Source organism: Conger conger, chromosome 13 (assembly GCF_963514075.1).
Source record: "Conger conger chromosome 13, fConCon1.1, whole genome shotgun sequence".
In the NCBI taxonomy this organism is placed as follows: domain Eukaryota; kingdom Metazoa; phylum Chordata; class Actinopteri; order Anguilliformes; family Congridae; genus Conger; species Conger conger.
In genome coordinates, this window is record NC_083772.1 from 28,093,920 (window position 1) to 28,111,353 (window position 17,434).

Here is a 17,434-nt window from a genome sequence, read left to right on the forward strand (position 1 = left end):
ACGCAGACCGACTTTTATAGTATATTGTAGGTTGTCTAATGAGTTGTAAACCAGTGAAAACAGGGTATTTCACAAGGATTCTTATAGGGATTGCATTGAGAACTGCACTACACCATTCTGCCTTTACCCATTTGTGGGGACTTCAAATTTAGGCAAAAGACCCGGATGTCCGTCTGTATCTATGCAGACGTGGCCAAGACAGCTGCTTTTCAGACCAAGTTTCAGAATGGGGAAGAAATGTGATCTAAGTCACTTTGACCGTGGAATGATTGTTGGTGTCAGACAGGGTGGTTTCAGAAACTGCTGATCTCCTGGGATTTTCACACACAACAGTCTCTCGAGTTTTCAGAGAATGGTGCGAAAAACAAAAAACAACCAGTGAGCAACAGTTCTGCAGGCAGAAACGCATTGTTAATGAGAGAGGTCAGAGGAGTAGGGCCATACTGGTTGAATCTGACAGGAAGGTGACAGTAATGCAAATAACCACACATTACAACAGTCGTATGCAAAAGAGCATCTCTGAACACAGAACGCGTCAAACTTCTAAGTGGATAGGCTACAGCAGCAGAAGACTGAATACATCTAAAAATAAAATAGGTAAATAAATACCTAATATAAATACCTAGTTGCTTGTGTTAGTAGACAAATTATATTCTAAATCAGAAATCAGATTAGTTTGTCAGACAGGTTTTTCTAACCTCTTGTTTGTTCACTGTGTATTCAGGACATTTCGGTTTTGTAGAATTTTCTTTAAGTGCAACGTTTTATGTGAATCCCGCCCTCCTTCGGATCAGCACCATGGCGCTGTCTAATTTCAAGTGGTAAAGTCGGCTATTTAATAGTACTGGCCTATCACACAACAACGCAACATCTATGTTACACATTCCTTACTGATGAACAGCTCCCGCAGCAAATGAAAATAAATTATTTTTCTTATTCTCCGATCATCACAGAAAATTATTCAATTGCTCGTACAGCACTCGTTACGATTAAAATGACATTAATCGTAACGGGTACTCGTCTTGTCCGAGTATTCAGATGACCAGTACCAGTAATTCCCACACTTACATGCTTGTGGCATAACTAAGAACTGTCAGGCCCAGGTGCAAATAATACTCCGGTCCCCCCTTTCCTTCAATAACATTGCCCACATTGATTGGGACCCTTCCCTTTAGCTAATTTTCTTCCCCCACCGGTCCCCCTGGACCACTGCTGTCCTGCTCTTCTATAGGCATCCCCCTATAGAAGGGTTTCTCTCAAGATTTCTTGACATAGTCAAAGTGAAGTTTAGAAATGCATTATCCTGTCACAAATTGATGGAAAACAGTGTATTTGAGAACCAAAAAGTGCTAATTAATGAACCTAGCACCCACCACTCCTCACGCACCAATGCTTTCAGTTATCAAAAGCCTAGTAATTAATTATTTTATTATTTTGTCTTTGTGTAAACTGTGGCCTTGGCTGTATGGGTGATGTGTGAAGCACAATGGGAGAAAGACTGAAATGAATGCATAGACATGGTCATGGTCAAGTATTTAATTATTTCTGGGAATATCAAATACATTAGAACATTTGTACATAAAATGGCATTCATGATCTTTTTGCAATTGATTTCCCCATAACATTATTCCTTGTATTCTTTTCTGGTTTTATTAAAATGATATAGCATTTTGGAGCAAATATGCAGAACAGTAAGCCAAATGCTGAGGACAGAATAGCAAATATCTCAACTGCAACAGTGTATTTTCCTGGTGAACTGACATATGCTGGTATGAATGTTAGCCATACAGCACAGAAAATGAGCATGCTGAAACTAATAAACTTTGCCTCATTGAAATTGTCTGGCAATTTCCTGGCTAAAAACGCCAACACTAAGCAAGCTGCTGAGAGAATACCTATGTATCCAAGAACTGCGTAAAATGCAGTTTCTGATCCTGTGTTGCATTCTAGGATGATCTTTATGTCACTCTGCTTAAATGTTCTGTCTGGGAAAGGGGGATTGAGAGTGAGCCAGAGCAGACAGATGAAGATTTGCACAGTGGTGCATGAGCATACTATGATCCGCTGCTGCATTGGGCCGAAAATCCTGGCCATGTTATTGTTGGGAAGTGTCGCTCTGAAGGCAGTGACCACCACAATTGTTTTTCCCAGTACACAGGAGATGCAGAGTGCAAACGTGATGCCGAAGACTGTGTGACGCAGCATACAAGACCAGACTGTGGGTTCCCCAATGAAGGTGAGTGGGCACAGGAAGCACAGCAGTAGAGAGAACAGCAACAGGAAACTCAGCTCAGAGTTGTTAGCCTTCACGATGGGTGTGTTTTTAAAGTTAAAGAAGACCACTATAGTTGAAAATGCCAAGCATACCCCAGACAGAGATACCACTGTAAGTGCTATTCCCATGCCATCATGATAAGACAGAAACTCTATATCTTTAGGGATACACTGGTCCTTTGCTTTGTTTGACCAGTACTCCAGTGGACATGGGATGCAGTCAGTTGCACCTACACAAAAACGGGCAAAATGATTAAATAAAAAAATTAAATTAAGTTAATTAATTAAAGTTTTACACCAGATTAAGGAAACTATAATCAAACACCTTTATTAAATGGATGAATGTATGGGATATAGTGTATTGTCATAATTTTAGGTTATACAATAATTTTACTTGAAATAAAAAAAATATATAGGGTTTTTTTACATGGCCAGTGTCACACTTTTCTTCCTACTGGAATTTCTTTGACGAAGATCAAAGCAATAATGCTTTAAATATTCCAGGGTTCTTACTGTACCTGTTGTGTTGGCTATTGTTCCACCTGCACACAGAATGCAGTCGAAACAGCAGGTGGGCTTGCCTTTAATTTGTGCTTTCCTTGAGCCTCTGGGGCAGATTTCTGTACATACCGCTTTCGGAATCTGCCATATGGAAATTAAGTTTATTTAATTTAGATTCAGTTTTGTAGTAAATTCACAAATTATCATTAATAGCACCAATATGAGAGCATCCTTATATTTTTTTAAAGAGATAGTTTTCCAGAAGTCAGTATATCAGTTTTTCCTCTTTTGGCACAATGTAATATGCATTCAAAGAAGTTATTTTGTGAATATGCAGTCTACATCTACAGCAAATCTCCCAGTGGTTTACTTTTTCTTTCTCTCTCTGTTTTTTACATATCACTTGTTGGCTTTTTGAATGTAAACATCCGAGAAGTAGTATGCTCAGAATTTCATATGAAATTAATTCAGATTACTTAGCTATCTGAATCATTTGGAGGTTTGTTTTTTGCAGTGTTGATGTTATTTTCCATGGTAGTTCCAAGGACCACATAATTAAAGAATAAGAATGAATAAAGTAATCTACTTCTTGCCCATCTTTCACACTACTGTTAAAATAGCGTCAACATTATGTGTTAGAATGTACTGCAATTGGAATGTAATTAATAATATTAATTCCTTGCATTTATATAGCAGAATGTAGGTATCAGTACCACTTTTCCTGTACTCCAAATTATGTTTTCCTCTTCAATAACAAGCTCGTATCCATGCGCTGATGTCCTGAAATGTCCCACTGTCACGTGCTTTACCACCCCATTTCTCAGCTGCCAGTTGATGATTTCATAGGAAGGAGGAGGGTCTCCATTTTCATCAAAGAACACAGCCTCCCCATAGCTGTTTACAAAATTCACTCTCTTTAGATGATCACTGACCTTGAAAAGTGGTTGCAAACAACAAAAATAATTAACCAGGTTTCCTTTGAAAAACACAATTCTGTCCGTGTAATTGAATAATAATATAAAGAAATTATATATACATATATATATATATATATATATATATATATATATCCACTCTTAGCCAAAGGGAGATTTTGAAAAATACTGTATAGACTTACTTGTTTGGGCTCAATTTGTGAAGTGTTGATGCACAGTTTCCTCAAATTTTTTTCACTGTCATTCACACAAAATATCAAATTATGAAGAGCATGTGCAATGGCATACACTGCTTTGTACACATTATATGACACCCGTAGTTGTGTAACATTCAAGAAAGCATGAGCTGGATCCAATTTCTCATCTCCTGTGCATGGTTTGCTTTTGGGCAATACATGAGCCATTGGAGAGGAGTCACAACCCACAATTGTTTCCCAGAAGTCCCTCACAAAAGGATCCCATTGAACAGCTAAGGGATCGATGTTCACAAGGAAGTCTTTTAGTTTAGGCATTGCCATTTTGCGGGTTGCAAATCCAATTGCACCACCAAAAGACCGGAAAATCTCAATGGTAGATGGCCTTGCTGCAGTTATCCATGCTTCACTTGCTATCCACTGGATACCTGTGATGTTTTGCATTACAAGTTCTTGCATCAGAGGATACAGGTCACCTTCTGGAACGAATGCAAGAATCACTCTCACTGTTGAACGTTTAATCATCTCAACCACGTCCAGTATTTTACTCCTTGGATATGTTCGTAAAACTGTTCCGATAAATGCAATGCAAACTCCAAACTTTTTTACTTCATCTGTAAATGACAGGACCCCATTTCTTCCATAATCATTGTCTGCTTGAATAGCTCCAATCCATGACCATCCAAATCGTCTGACAAGAGAGGCTAAAGCTTTGGCTTGATGGTAATCACTTGGAATTGTGCGAAAAAATGTGGGATACTTAATTTTGTCACTCAGACAAGCACAGGTTGAGAAGTAACTTACCTAATGGAATATATAAGCATTAACTTAATCCACTGAGAAAAAGTGCTTAAAATAATATAATTTGTATTTTTGAATTATTCATGAATAATTTGCATATGTTCCTAAATTAATTATAATACAAATAACTTTTTTATCCACATAAAAAAATGTGGTGCCCATAAATTAAGTTCTAACAAATCAATTGGAATTTTCTGTAACACACACCCAGGTACATAGAAAAAGCAAATGAGCAGAGATTAATTTAAACTGCAAACAGCAGTCAGCAAACAGCTGGAAATATTTTTTCTATTTCTATGTGGGTTGGCTCAACAAAATTATTCATGTTATTAAAGGGTGAAATATCCAATTAACGTTAAAGGCCATGACTGTTAAATACCAAATCTGGCTCTTACATGCAACACATGCAGCAAATTCAATCTGGCTACTGCATGCAACAAGACTTTACCATTGGTACACTGAATGGTCCAAGTGCTCCAGCAGCAGCTACAGATCGAGATGATCCTGCTGCTGCAATAACTGCAGATACGGGAGGATGGCATTCAGCTGCTGATTTTGTCTCCTCTTGTCCGTTTAATAGTGTGAGAGCAGCTCGCAATACACTAATTGGGGAGCCACATGAGTCAAAAATCGCATATCCCAAGCTGATGTTTGGGAGCAAGCTCTGGTCCTCATTGATTTCTTTTATCGTAAACATCATCACCTGTGCCCAACGATACGCTCGCAAGTCGAATCTGTAGGAAATGTACAGAATTTTATGGGAGATTCAACATGAACAAAGTGTAAAGCAAAAGCAATTGTGAAATTTTTTATTTTATGTTTAAATCAGGCTCTTACCTTACACAGTTTCCTCCATGTGGTTCTTTTTGAAAGGAAACATTGCGATTCTCTTCTTTATTGAACACTGGGAAAATCCCTCCGAGCATGACATCACCCCGTTTGGATATACTTGGCAGTCCAAAATTGCCGAATAGCTTGCAGTTTGAATCACCCTTAACTTCTACACTCAGGAATAATATGCATAGTAAGCTTTTGTGTAGCCTTGCCATTGTACCCCACTTCTTTGTTGGAGAACTGAGGGATTTATCTCTCATTTATTTAAGGCAGCTCAGTCCTCAGGATGCATGTGTGTATTTTTAAGTGAAGGTGTAGCTTCTGGAAAATATGCTTGATGTTGTTCCCTAAGGGGCATTGCAATGCTGTTGTGGCATGATCTAACAAAGTAAACAACAGAGTCCCTAGAGAGAATGTAGCAAATAAAATGTATGTCCTGCAAGCCAATTCACTATAAATAACGAAATGAAAAAATACATAAATGAAATACAAAAAAAAAGTTAGACTGGTTATTTTATAACCGTTTTAAAAATGTTTCAATAAATAGCATGTCAGTTAGTGAATAGTTTCCAAAGGGTATTTGGTAATGGTTTACCTGCTTCTGTTCCAACTCCCTCTTTTCAGTTTTCAGTGGTACCAGTGGTAGTGTTTTACTTGTCATTGTTCATGAATCAGCATTTCTTATTCAGTATCATTTTCAGATGAATTTAGACCAAGTTTAGATATCTCTATCATATGTATTTGCAAAATATAGGAAAAGGTCTCTCTCAGCATGGGATATGGGCAGCCTATGAGCTCTCTGCTATTGTGAGAAATAGTACCACCGTACAAGTAAGCTAAAAACTGCAATCAATTGTTAGACAAGCATTATAACTACCATGAATTCAGACTAAAGTGTATGACAACATGCCATTCTATTCTTGAGGCTTGCGAGGGGGTTGGATCTTGGGGTGAACCCTCTGAGGTCCTGCTGGCGTGGTCTTCTCTTGCTGGACTTCACTGACACATCTTTCATGGTCTACTAGGTTGTTTGCTATTGCTGAGCTCACCAGTGTGTTCATGCTTCGTTAAAATATACCAAACATTTTAACACCCAATTATTTGGCTCTATATGTCTCTGATTGGTTTATTCTGATTTTTCAGCCTACAGATGGCCTACTTTACTGGCATTGACACTTTGTTAGTCCTCATTTTGAGAGAAAGCAACAACAGATTGCATGAACTAATGATGTCACTTAAGACGCCAGTCCAAGAAATATTTGAGCAGCCAATTGTCCAATTTCTTCCAAATTAGCTTTCAAAAACTGGGGGGACAACAGCAAAGTCAAAACAATGTATGACAACAGCTACAATTCTGTTCACCCACTAAGGATATGTTGAAAACCTTCAAATTAAAGCTAAAAGCACTTTAAGCAGACGGTGATTGTTTTATTTGAACTATTTGTTTGCTGGAGTACAAAGCAAAAACAATAACCAATGTGTCACTGTCCAAGTACTTACGGACTGTATATGTGATTATGCAAATACAGGAATTTTGTGTATTTAATCTAGATCAAATGTTAGCCACAAAATTTTGCCTGAGCATGTACCTTGCTTTATCCAAAAACTGTACTTTTGTCATTCCTACAACTGTCATTCCCAACACTGATTTGGCTGTGATAGTAATGGCAGGATGTGGGTGAAATAACTTTATCTATTATCTCCCCAGTTTTACCCCTCTTTAAAACTGGCAAATACAAGAAAATAATTATACCGATAGTGCAATCTGCAAGTATTTGGACGGTGGTACAATTTATTTTCTTTTTGTTCTGTACTCCTCCACATTGGATTTGAAATGAAGCAATGAATAATGAGTTTAAATTTGATATCAGGTAACCTGTGGAGACATTTTTAAACATCGTCCCTCCATTTTAATGGACCAAAAGTAATTGGACAGTTGGGTTGGTGTGTTCAATTGCTTCCTTAGTGTAGGCATAAATAAGCTTTCAGTATCCAGTTTTAATTCAAGGCTTTTGATTGCCTTTGAAATCTGTCATTGCCATTTGTCAACATCAGAACCAGACTTGTGACAATGAAAATCAAGGAAGCCATTATGAGGCTGAGAAATTACACAAAAACAGCTACAGACATAGGCCAGACAATAGGCTTACCAAAAATTATATTTGGAACACCATTACAAATAAAGGGATCATTGGCATATGTTTGAGATCATGGCTGTGGGATGAAGCGCCATCCACGTTTCATGTATTAAGCCTGTATCCTCTCATCCCCTTTGTCCCCCCGATCCCCCACCCCCTCCCCCCCGCATCATTGATAACCACCCTGCATTCACCGTGAAGAAGCTTTTGAACATTCGTAAGAGGGGCCGTGGTGTGCAATATCTGGTTGACTGGGAGGGCTATGGCCCTGAGGAGCGTTCCTGGGTAGCTCCCAGTCTCATCCTAGATAAGACATTGATCAGAGACTTCCATCGTGACCACCCTGATAAATTCCATGGACCGCCAGGAGTCGGTCGTTAAGGGGGGGGGGTCCTGTCACGTTTCAGGTCTGTCTCGCCATGTTTTATGTTCATTCATGTTGTCTTAGTCACGTAGTGTCTTATCATGTATTATGTTAGTCTAGGTTCGTCATGTTGTTTAGTTATGTTTCGTTACGATTTATTTTCTTGTCATGTCTAGTTATGTTTCGTACGATTATATTACCTTGTTATGTTGATTGGTTATCGTCTTAGTTTCGCTTTGTGTTATGTTTTGATTTATGTTTATTGTTACGTTAACTGGTCGTTGTTTATGCATACACTTTTACATGTCTTTCCGTAAACCTTGCGTTCCGCCTTTTCTCTCTCTCTCCTTCTGTCATTCACTCCCTAAGTGTTTCCATTTGTCTATTTACTAAAACTACTAACGTTAGATCAGGATTGGGTAGAAACTAACAAACTAATCATGTGTTCATGTTACCTTACGTTTCTCGTGCATGTCATTTACTAATTTACTAATGCTAGGGCAGGATAGGTTTATTACTAACGATTACTAATCTCCTTGTTAAACTTGTCATCCATCGCACCTGTTTTCCATTTCCTTGCTACGCTCTAACTAATCGTCTACACCTGTCTACACCCGCATTTATAGCCCAGTCGCGCAACTGTTCTTCGCGAAATTGCCTGCCTCTAGTTTACTACGCAACTCTTGAGCATTAGTTCTGATTTGATTCATGTTAAGATCCAAGCCTGTTTTACCGACCATCGTTATTGATTTCAGTTTCGTTGTTTGTTTTTTGACCACGTCTTCGCCTACCGTTTTGTACTTTTGCCTCGCTGATTGTTTTATGGTTTCGACTTCCGCATCGCCCTCGACTACGACTCTGCCTGCTGTCCGCCTGTACATCTGCCCCGCTGACAGCTCTCCTGCTACCGGACCTCCCTGCACGTTTACCGACTACGAGTTTGCCTCTTCCCTCGGCACCGTGCTTTTTGTTTGTTTATCGTTTGTTTGGCTGGATCTACGTGTATGGACTTTGCTTGTTGTGACTACACTCCTGGGATTCGTCCCAAATAAAGCCCTAACGGGACTTTATTCCATTATTGTTTCTGAGTCGTGCATTTTGGGTCCAACCCCCACGCACCCGTCTCACAATGAAGGCAAGAGAGCACATGTGGCAGTCAACTATAATACTCCCACCACCTTGCTTCACAAACGAGTGGGGGGGGGGGGGGGGTGCTTTTGTTCTTGGACAGTTCCTTTTAGCCTTCACACTCTGCTCTTGTCATCACAACCTTTTTCCAGAACTACAACGTTTTTTTCATACTACATAGCAAACTGTAACCTGGCCGTCCTGTTTCGCAGCTGTTGAGCAGAGTCATTTCTCTCCTTATAATGAGCAAGGCCAGGTATATCCAGAAGAAAAGTATTTATTTCTCTGCAGAAAGAGTCCAGTATTTACTAGGGGTGTGAACACTTAAACGTTTAAACGGTCAACCGAAACTGATTTCTAAAGGTAAAACAAAGAATTGATAACTGATAACCAATATTTGATCCACGTGTATACGTTGACACGTAAATTCAAACTACCAGCAAACTGAATGTAGCTTTCCACTATGCTGTATCTACATAAAAATAATCAAAGCAGTACATCATTGGACAAATGTTGCATGTAATATTACATGCTGCTTACATTCCAAACTAGTAATCGACAAGCTACAGTAGTACTAGCAAGCAATCGGATGCCATTTCAGAGGGTTAAAAATTAAAAGACCACAGGGAATTGAATGCTACAGTACTATAGCTATCAAATAATTTCTGTGTGTTTTAAATCTGTAGCTGTTAGTTCACTTATGGCTTATTGTATGCTGTTTCTTCATCTGTGTTTATTCATTGACACGCAAATTCAAACTACTGGTCCTAGAGCCTAGGATCCAAGTAGGTGAAAGGGCACAGGCAATGTGATGGAGAGAGAAGTAGAGGAGAGGAAGGTAGAGGAAGAAAGACTCACGTACACTCACTCACACACTCACTATATTTTGTTTCCTGGTTGGCTTTGGGTAGCTGAGTGAGAGATAGATGGGGAGGCCCTGCATTCCTGGCCTGGGAGGCCTGGAATCTATTTCTTCTCTGTTTCTTGAAGTTTAGAGGATTTAGTGTAAGTTTCAATCGATATATAAGATAAAATTGGTATGATTGTGCAATGACTATACATAGAGATCTCTTCTCAATTAATGTGATTATACTAGTAAATGATACTATAAAACACCCTTCTGAAAATACCCCTCGACTAAGATCACAGAATATTAATTAATATATATGTAGTAGCTGTTTTACAACATGCTCCCACCTATTATAAATGCATCAGCCAAAATACATTTTTGTGTAAGGTCCTATATTTAATGTATACCATGCACTTATTCTGTCCGTCACTGTCATTGTAAAAAAAAGGAAAAAAAAGAAATTTGGACATTCTTTGTAAATCCTTTCCTATCATTGACAAAGACTCACTGACATGTTGACTCACCCTCTGCCTGTGTTTATGGTCCTTAAATTTGGGTTTCAAAGTGTACATTTGGAAGGCCATCAAATGTATCAAAACACTGTACAGCTGTACAGCAATTAAAGCTCATTGGTTCAAAATTGGTTCCAACTGCCACAGCCAATGGCATTCTGAGGGCTAATTCTGATCGTGTTCGTTCGTGTGCTGCCCAAATTGCACTCGAGGCAAGCAATCACTGAAACTCGCCAATTTGCTTGTTTGTGAACTGGTATTGTTTTCTGACTAGATAAGCAATAGCATACAAGGTTTCAGTGATCGCTTGTCGCACCAAGTCAAGATCTCATAAAGTCAACACTATGAAAAGACGGCAGGCTCTGTTGCGTTTGTCACTGTCAGCTTTCCAAAACAGTGCACGAGAACACTGAACTGTATAATAACAATTTATATTACGTGTTATATTCATAGACTGTGGGAAGCATAAACAGTTTTGTGGTTTGAGGTTGTTGCAATTCCTCTCTTGACTGTTAGGAGTCCAAAATTGTGAGAACTTTAAACGGCATTTAATGGAACTTTGTGGTCAAACTTTGAAACTTTCAGCACTGTGTTACTTTCGTTTTGCATAGACGTATATGACTGCACTAAGTATACATTTAAATGTTGCATTTATTCTTGCCAGTGAATGTGTTCTATTCAAGTCCATTCAATTCAGGGGGTCATGTGGCCGTAGTTGCATCACAGTTTCGTCAAATGATGAGGCCTCATTCACTGTAGCTTCAGTCTAGTCTCCAAATCACCGAGCTACACAAGCTAGCCTGCAATTAGCTTACAGCTAAATAGCTTGCTGGCTACTTCTCAGTTAACAGTTATAAAGTTCCATAGCTAGCCATAATTTCCACTGTTATTTGAACATAATGTCTTCAAATGCTTGTAATAGTTCTACTATGTTCATATTGCTTCAGGTGGATATTTGTAAATTTGGCAAGCTAACTTTTGCTCATTTGCTTGTGGCTACCGATAGAATATTATAACAGATATGTATTCTTTGCTTGTATAATGAGTAATTGGGGTTCAGTGATCACTTGTCTGGAGTGCAATTTGGGCAATTTTTTATCTATTTACGTGTTAAAACGTGCTAAACCCATATTTGTCTCAAACTAAGTTACCGTTGCATCGTTTGCGGTTGACTATATAGACTAGCCAGCTATATACATAGCCAAATAACATGCATTACATTACATTACATTACATTAATGGCATTTGGCAGACGCTCTTATCCAGAGCGACGTACAACAAAGTGCAAAGTGCATACCCATACCAGGGTTAAGTGTGCTGAAAGACCCTAGAGGGAAGTACGATTTCAACTGCTACCTGCACAATGAAGACAAGGACCAGGGCCCATTTGATCATCTGAATTATTTTTAAATTTTTATTTTTATTTATTTATTTATTTTTTAATCGTAGTACCGCAACACACAAATGCATGAACAATGTATGAACCGCTTACCTAGCCAAACAATGCATACCTAGCCAAATAAAAAAAAGAGGTAGGGAGGGACAGGGAAAGGTGCAGCTTGAAGAGGTGCATCTTCAGTATACGCTTGAAGATGCTAAGAGATTCTGCTGTTCTGACCTCCATGGGAAGTTTGTTCCACCACTGTGGGGCCAGAACAGACAGTAGTCGTGAATGGGAGGTGGAAGTTCGGAGAGGGGGAGGCGCCAAGCGGCCTGTGGTGGCCGAACAAAGAGGTCTGGCTGGGGTGTAGGGTCTGATGATTTTTTGGAGGTAAGCTGGAGCTGACCCCTTAACTGCTTGGAGGGCTAGCACCAATGTTTTGAATTTGATGCGAGCCATGACAGGCAGCCAGTGGAGGGAAGTAAGCAGGGGGGTGACATGCGAGTGTTTGGGAAGGTTGAAGACCAGACGAGCTGCTGCATTCTGGATAAGTTTGAGGGATCTGATGGCGGACGCTGGGAGGCCAGCCATTGCAGTTGCAGTAGTCCAGGCGGGACAAAACCATCGCTTGGACCAGGAGCTTACATTTACATTTTTGTCATTTAGCAGCCGCTTTTAATCCGAAGCATCACATCCATAACTAGTAAAATACACATTAAGTGTTGTTCTTAACATATAGTCATCATAAATGCAATTATTATTAAGACTATTTTGTTGTAGCTTTGATTTGCATAGCATATCTCCCCCGTGGTTACAAGGTAACCAATAACGTGTTTTTCCATTTTTTTTATTTGGCAGTAGAGCAAATTTTCCCTTTTACTCCCAGTTTGGAGAGCCAATTATACCCCATCTTATCCAATTAGTGCTAGCTAGGGATACACCACCTTACGACCTCGTCCATTACATTACATTACATTACGTGGCATTTAGCAGATGCTCTTATCCAGAGCGACGTACAACAAAGTGCAAATTAATCACAAGAACAAGTGCAAAAGTAGACCTGAGAGGACAGTACAGTTCCGAGTCCTAGTGTAAACATACAGAAATTCAGAACCCTTGAAGAGTACAATCAACATTCAAACTAGCATACCACTGTTGGCAGCTAGAATACAACAACAGCCAATAAAAATAACAATACCTATACAAGTAACAATATCTATACATAAGTGCCATTACGGTCTAAGGCTAATCACAGTGATTGTGAGTTGGGGAGGGAAAGGTGTAGCCTGAAGAGATGGGTCTTCAGTCTGCACTTGAAGGAGGTCAGAAACTCTGCCGTTCTGACATTCACCGGGAGGTCATCCCACCACCGTGGGACCAGGACAGACAGCAGTCGTGAGCGTGAAGTGCAGGTGTGGCGAGGGGGAGGCGCCAGACGGCACAAAGTGGCAGAACGGAGAGGTCTTGTTGGTGTATAGGTCTTGATAAGGGATTGAATATACACAGGGGCTGATCCTTTAACTGCCTGGTATGCGAGCACCAAAGTTTTAAATTTGATGCGAGCCATAACAGGCAGCCAGTGGAGGTTGCTGAGCAGGGGGGTGACATGTGAATGTCTGGGAACATTGAATACCAGACGGGCTGCAGCATTCTGGATCAGTTGTAGGGGTCTGATGGCAGATGCTGGAAGGCCAGCCAGCAGAGAATTGCAATAGTACAGGACCATTGCTTGAACAAGGAGCTGAGTGGGGTAGGTGGTGAGAAAGGGTCGGATTCTCCGGATGTTGTACAGGAAGAACCTGCATGCCCGGGTCACCGTAGCGATGTTCTCGGAGAAGGATAGCCTGTTGTCCATCACCACTCCAAGGTTTCTTGCACTAGGGGATGAGGTCACTGTGGTATCCCCTAGTGAGATGGAGAAATCAGAGAAGGGAGAGGTTAAAGCTGGAATGAAGATCACCTCCGTCTTATCTGGGTTGAGCTTTAGATGGTGGTTGCCCATCCAGCTCTGGATGTCTCTCAGGCAGGCGGAGATACGGGTAGAGACCTGTGTGTCTGATGGGGGGAAGGAGAGATAGAGTAGGGTGTCATCGGCATAACAATGATAGGAGATGCCATGAGCAGAGATAACGGGGCCAAGGGATCTCGTGTAGATGGAGAAGAGGAGGGGTCCGAGGACTGAGCCCTGGGGGACTCCTGTAACAAGGGGGCGAGGGGTTGACACTCCTCCAGCCCAGGACACCTGGGAGGACCGGCCAGAGAGATAAGATTGGATCCACTCTAAGGCTGTGCCACAGATCCCTGTAGATGCCAGGGAGGCTAAGAGGATGGAGTGGTTGACCGTGTCGAACGCCGCAGAGAGGTCAAGAAGGATCAGGAAAGAGGAGAGAGAGGTTGCTCGTGCAACCTGAAGGGACTCGTTGACAGAGAGGAGTGCAATCTCCGTCGAGTGGCCAGGTCTGAAGCCGGACTGGTGGGGGTCCAGCAGGTTATTCTGAGAGAGGAAGGAAGAGAGTTGGTTGGAGGCGGCTCGTTCAATGGATTTGGATAGAAAAGGAAGGAGAGATACCGGACGGTAGTTTTGAATGCAGGAAGGGTCAAGAGTGGGTTTCTTTAGGAGCGGGGTGATGTAGGCCCTCTTGAATGATGAGGGAAAGCAGCCAGAGACAGAGAGGAGTTAACAAGGGAGGTGACAAACGGGAGGATGTCAGGCGTGATTGCCTGAAAGAGGTTTGAGGGGATGGGGTCCAGGGCACAAGTAGTAGGGCGGTGGGAGAGCAGGAGGTGAGACACATCAGCATCTGTAAGGGGACAGAAAGAGGAGAAACAGGGGGCAGACACAGAAATGGAAGCAGGCATAGAAGTGGTGGTGGTCGCGAAGGTGCTGCGGATATCTGCAACCTTCTCGTCAAAAAATACCAAGTCATCAGCAGTGAGCGAGGACTGAGATAGTGGGGGAGGTGTGCTGAGGAGAGAGGAGAAAATGGAGAACAGTTGACGAGGGTTAGAAGTGGAGTTCTGGATTTTTGTTTGGTAGTAATTTCTTTTGGCAGTGGTGATAGCGGAGGAGAATTCCGCCAGGAGAGACTGGTAGGAAGACAAGTCCGACGGGTCTTTTGATTTCCTCCACTTCCTCTCAGCTGCACGTAGGCTTGGCCTGGAGGAACATAGAAGGTCAGAAACCCATGGGCTGGGAGGGGAGGATTGAGCAGGCCGGGAGACAAGAGGACAGAGAGAGTCAAGAGCTGAGGAGAGAGAGGAAAGCAGCACGGAAGATGCGGAATCAGTGGGTGGTTTGGAGAAGGATTCAAGAGGAGGGAGGGAAGCGGTGACTCTGGGGGCAAGGGATGAGGGCGATAGAGAGCGGAGGTTACATCGGACAGAAACAGTGGGGGTGAGAGAAGGGGAGGGAGGTAGAGCAGCTAGGGGGATGGAGAAGGAAATGAAGTGGTGATCGGACTTGTGTAAAGGGGTAACAGTGGGGTTAGAAGAGGAGCAGTTCCTCAGAAAGATCAGGTCAAGAAGGTTTCCAGCCTTGTGAGTTGGGGGAGAGTGCTGCAGAGAGAGGTCAAAGGAGTGAAGTAGTGGTAAGAAGGCAGCAGACTGGGAGGCTTCCAGGTGGATGTTGAAATCTCCCAGGAGGATAAGTGGGGTGCCATCCTCAGGGAATGAGCTGAGTAGAGTGTCAAGCTCATCAAGGAAACTTCCCAGGGCACCTGGTGGACGATAGACAACGACAATATAAAGTTTAACAGGGTGAGTAATCGAGACAGCGTGGCATTCAAATGTGGATAGGGATAGGTCAGTGAGGGAAAATGCAGAGAATTTCCACGAAGGGGAGATCAGCAAGCCAGTGCCACCTCCACGGCCAGAGGGCCGGGGGGTGTGTGAGAAGGAGAAGGAGGATGAGAGGGCAGCGGGGGTGGCAGTGTTCTCTGGTGTAATCCAGGTCTTGGTGAGGGCAAGGAACTGTAGGGACAGGAGGGAGGCATAACCCGTAATGAAGTCAGCCTTCCGTGTGGCAGACTGACAGTTCCATAGCCCCCCTGCAACTGTGAAGTTGTCACAGGGGGTCAGTGAGGGGTAGCAGAGGTTGGTGGGGTTCCGTCGTCGTGGAGGGCCACGTCGCTGGAAGCGCATTCTGAAGGGGAGAGAGCAGACCGTAATGGGGTGCTGACACAACATACCATTCCAAAATGGGAGTGAGCGTCGCTCTGAGCACGCCTATATAAACTGCTAATTACTAATGCAAACTAGCGATCTAAAAATTATCCTAACAGTTGCAGCGTCCAAAGTATCCAACTGATTCTGATCACCTAATCAGAATAACAGAACCGAGCGAAACTGCCGGCGGCTGGTGAAAAAACACACAAGATTTGCTAACTAATGACAGAAAATGCAAAACACCTGGTCTAAGTAACGCAGTAATTTGACAACAAATCTACAACTGCTGATGGACTAACAAGGTTTCCTTATAACCTACTGCTCACATGCAAAAAACACAGAAACAATACTTAAGCTCCCTGGAGGTCTTCGACTACACACCGCTAGTGGAAAAAATGCACTTTTCTGCCGAATTGCAAACAATTCCACTGTTATATAGCGTTGCTCTGAGCACGCCTATATAAACTGCTAATTACTAATGCAAACTAGCGATCTAAAAATTATCCTAACAATTGCAGCGTCCAAAGCATCCAACTGATTCTGATCACCTAATCAGAATAACAGAACCGAGCGAAACTGCCGGCGGCTGGTGAAAAAACACATGAGATTTGCTAACTAATGACAGAAAATGCAAAACACCTGGTCTAAGTAACGCAGTAATTTGACAACAAATCTACAACTGCTGATGGACTAACAAGGTTTCCTTATAACCTACTGCTCACACGCAAAAAACACAGAAACAATACTCAGTGGCCCAGTTGGATCTTGCGACCCTGAGAGCGACATGCCTTCTCCAAGCCGTCTTGTCTCAATTAGACCGTTACTCCGAGGCGCCCGGGGCGCTGTATGCGATGATCCCTACTAACCCTGCCAAGTCCCTCCCCTGGAGCAGCGAGCCAATTATAACACTCCATGAGGACAAACTCGGCTTTTTGGCAGGACCGGGAATCGAATCCTGGTCCTCGGTGTGCAACTGCAACAAACTGCAATGTTGCATCTTAGCCTGTTTCACCAGCACAGCTCAACTATTTGTTTTTGACAATCTATCACATGATTGGCCTGCTTTAAACTGGGCTTGATCTATCATGATTAGTGTCGTGTTTACCTTACTGTACGTCAGCAAAAGATAGCTAGAAAGCACAAATGATTAACAAAGGAGGAACTGTAAAAGCAGCAGAAGTACCACATGTAGATCCTTAACTAACTAGTGTGCACTAATTCTAAATTTCACTATATGACTGCCGCCACAGCCAAACACTTGTTCTCAAAACTAAAAAGTTATCACAAACTGAATATGAAAGAGGCGGGAATTTGGACCTCTAGAGTATGGGTGATCGAATAGTGCATTATTCGTATCC

At 41.9% G+C, this 17,434-nt stretch overlaps 1 protein-coding gene across 1 annotated transcript; it reads right to left on the reverse strand.

The window, feature by feature from the left end:
* Window positions 1-1,590: 1,590 nt before the first annotated feature.
* LOC133107504 (extracellular calcium-sensing receptor-like) lies at window positions 1,591-5,631 on the reverse strand. The gene is made up of 6 exons (XM_061216491.1): window positions 5,543-5,631; window positions 5,154-5,439; window positions 4,136-4,708; window positions 3,588-3,707; window positions 2,793-2,916; window positions 1,591-2,504 (listed from the first exon to the last, which is right to left on the reverse strand). The coding sequence occupies exons 1-6, from the start codon at window positions 5,629-5,631 to the stop codon at window positions 1,591-1,593; spliced, it is 2,106 nt and encodes a 701-aa protein (XP_061072475.1).
* Between the last annotated feature and the right edge of the window lie 11,803 nt (window positions 5,632-17,434).

Bases quoted from the DNA above. Each gene is read 5' to 3' on its own strand.
- LOC133107504 (XM_061216491.1), bottom strand. From the start codon at position 5,631: ATGCTCGGAGGGATTTTCCCAGTGTTCAATAAAGAAGAGAATCGCAAT. The intron at 5,440-5,542 runs GTAAGAGCCTGA...CATTTCCTACAG, and splicing joins CATGGAGGAAACTGTGTAAG to ATTCGACTTGCGAGCGTATC. The intron at 2,917-3,587 runs GTGGTAAAGCAC...TCCATATGGCAG, and splicing joins ACTGGCAGCTGAGAAATGGG to ATTCCGAAAGCGGTATGTAC.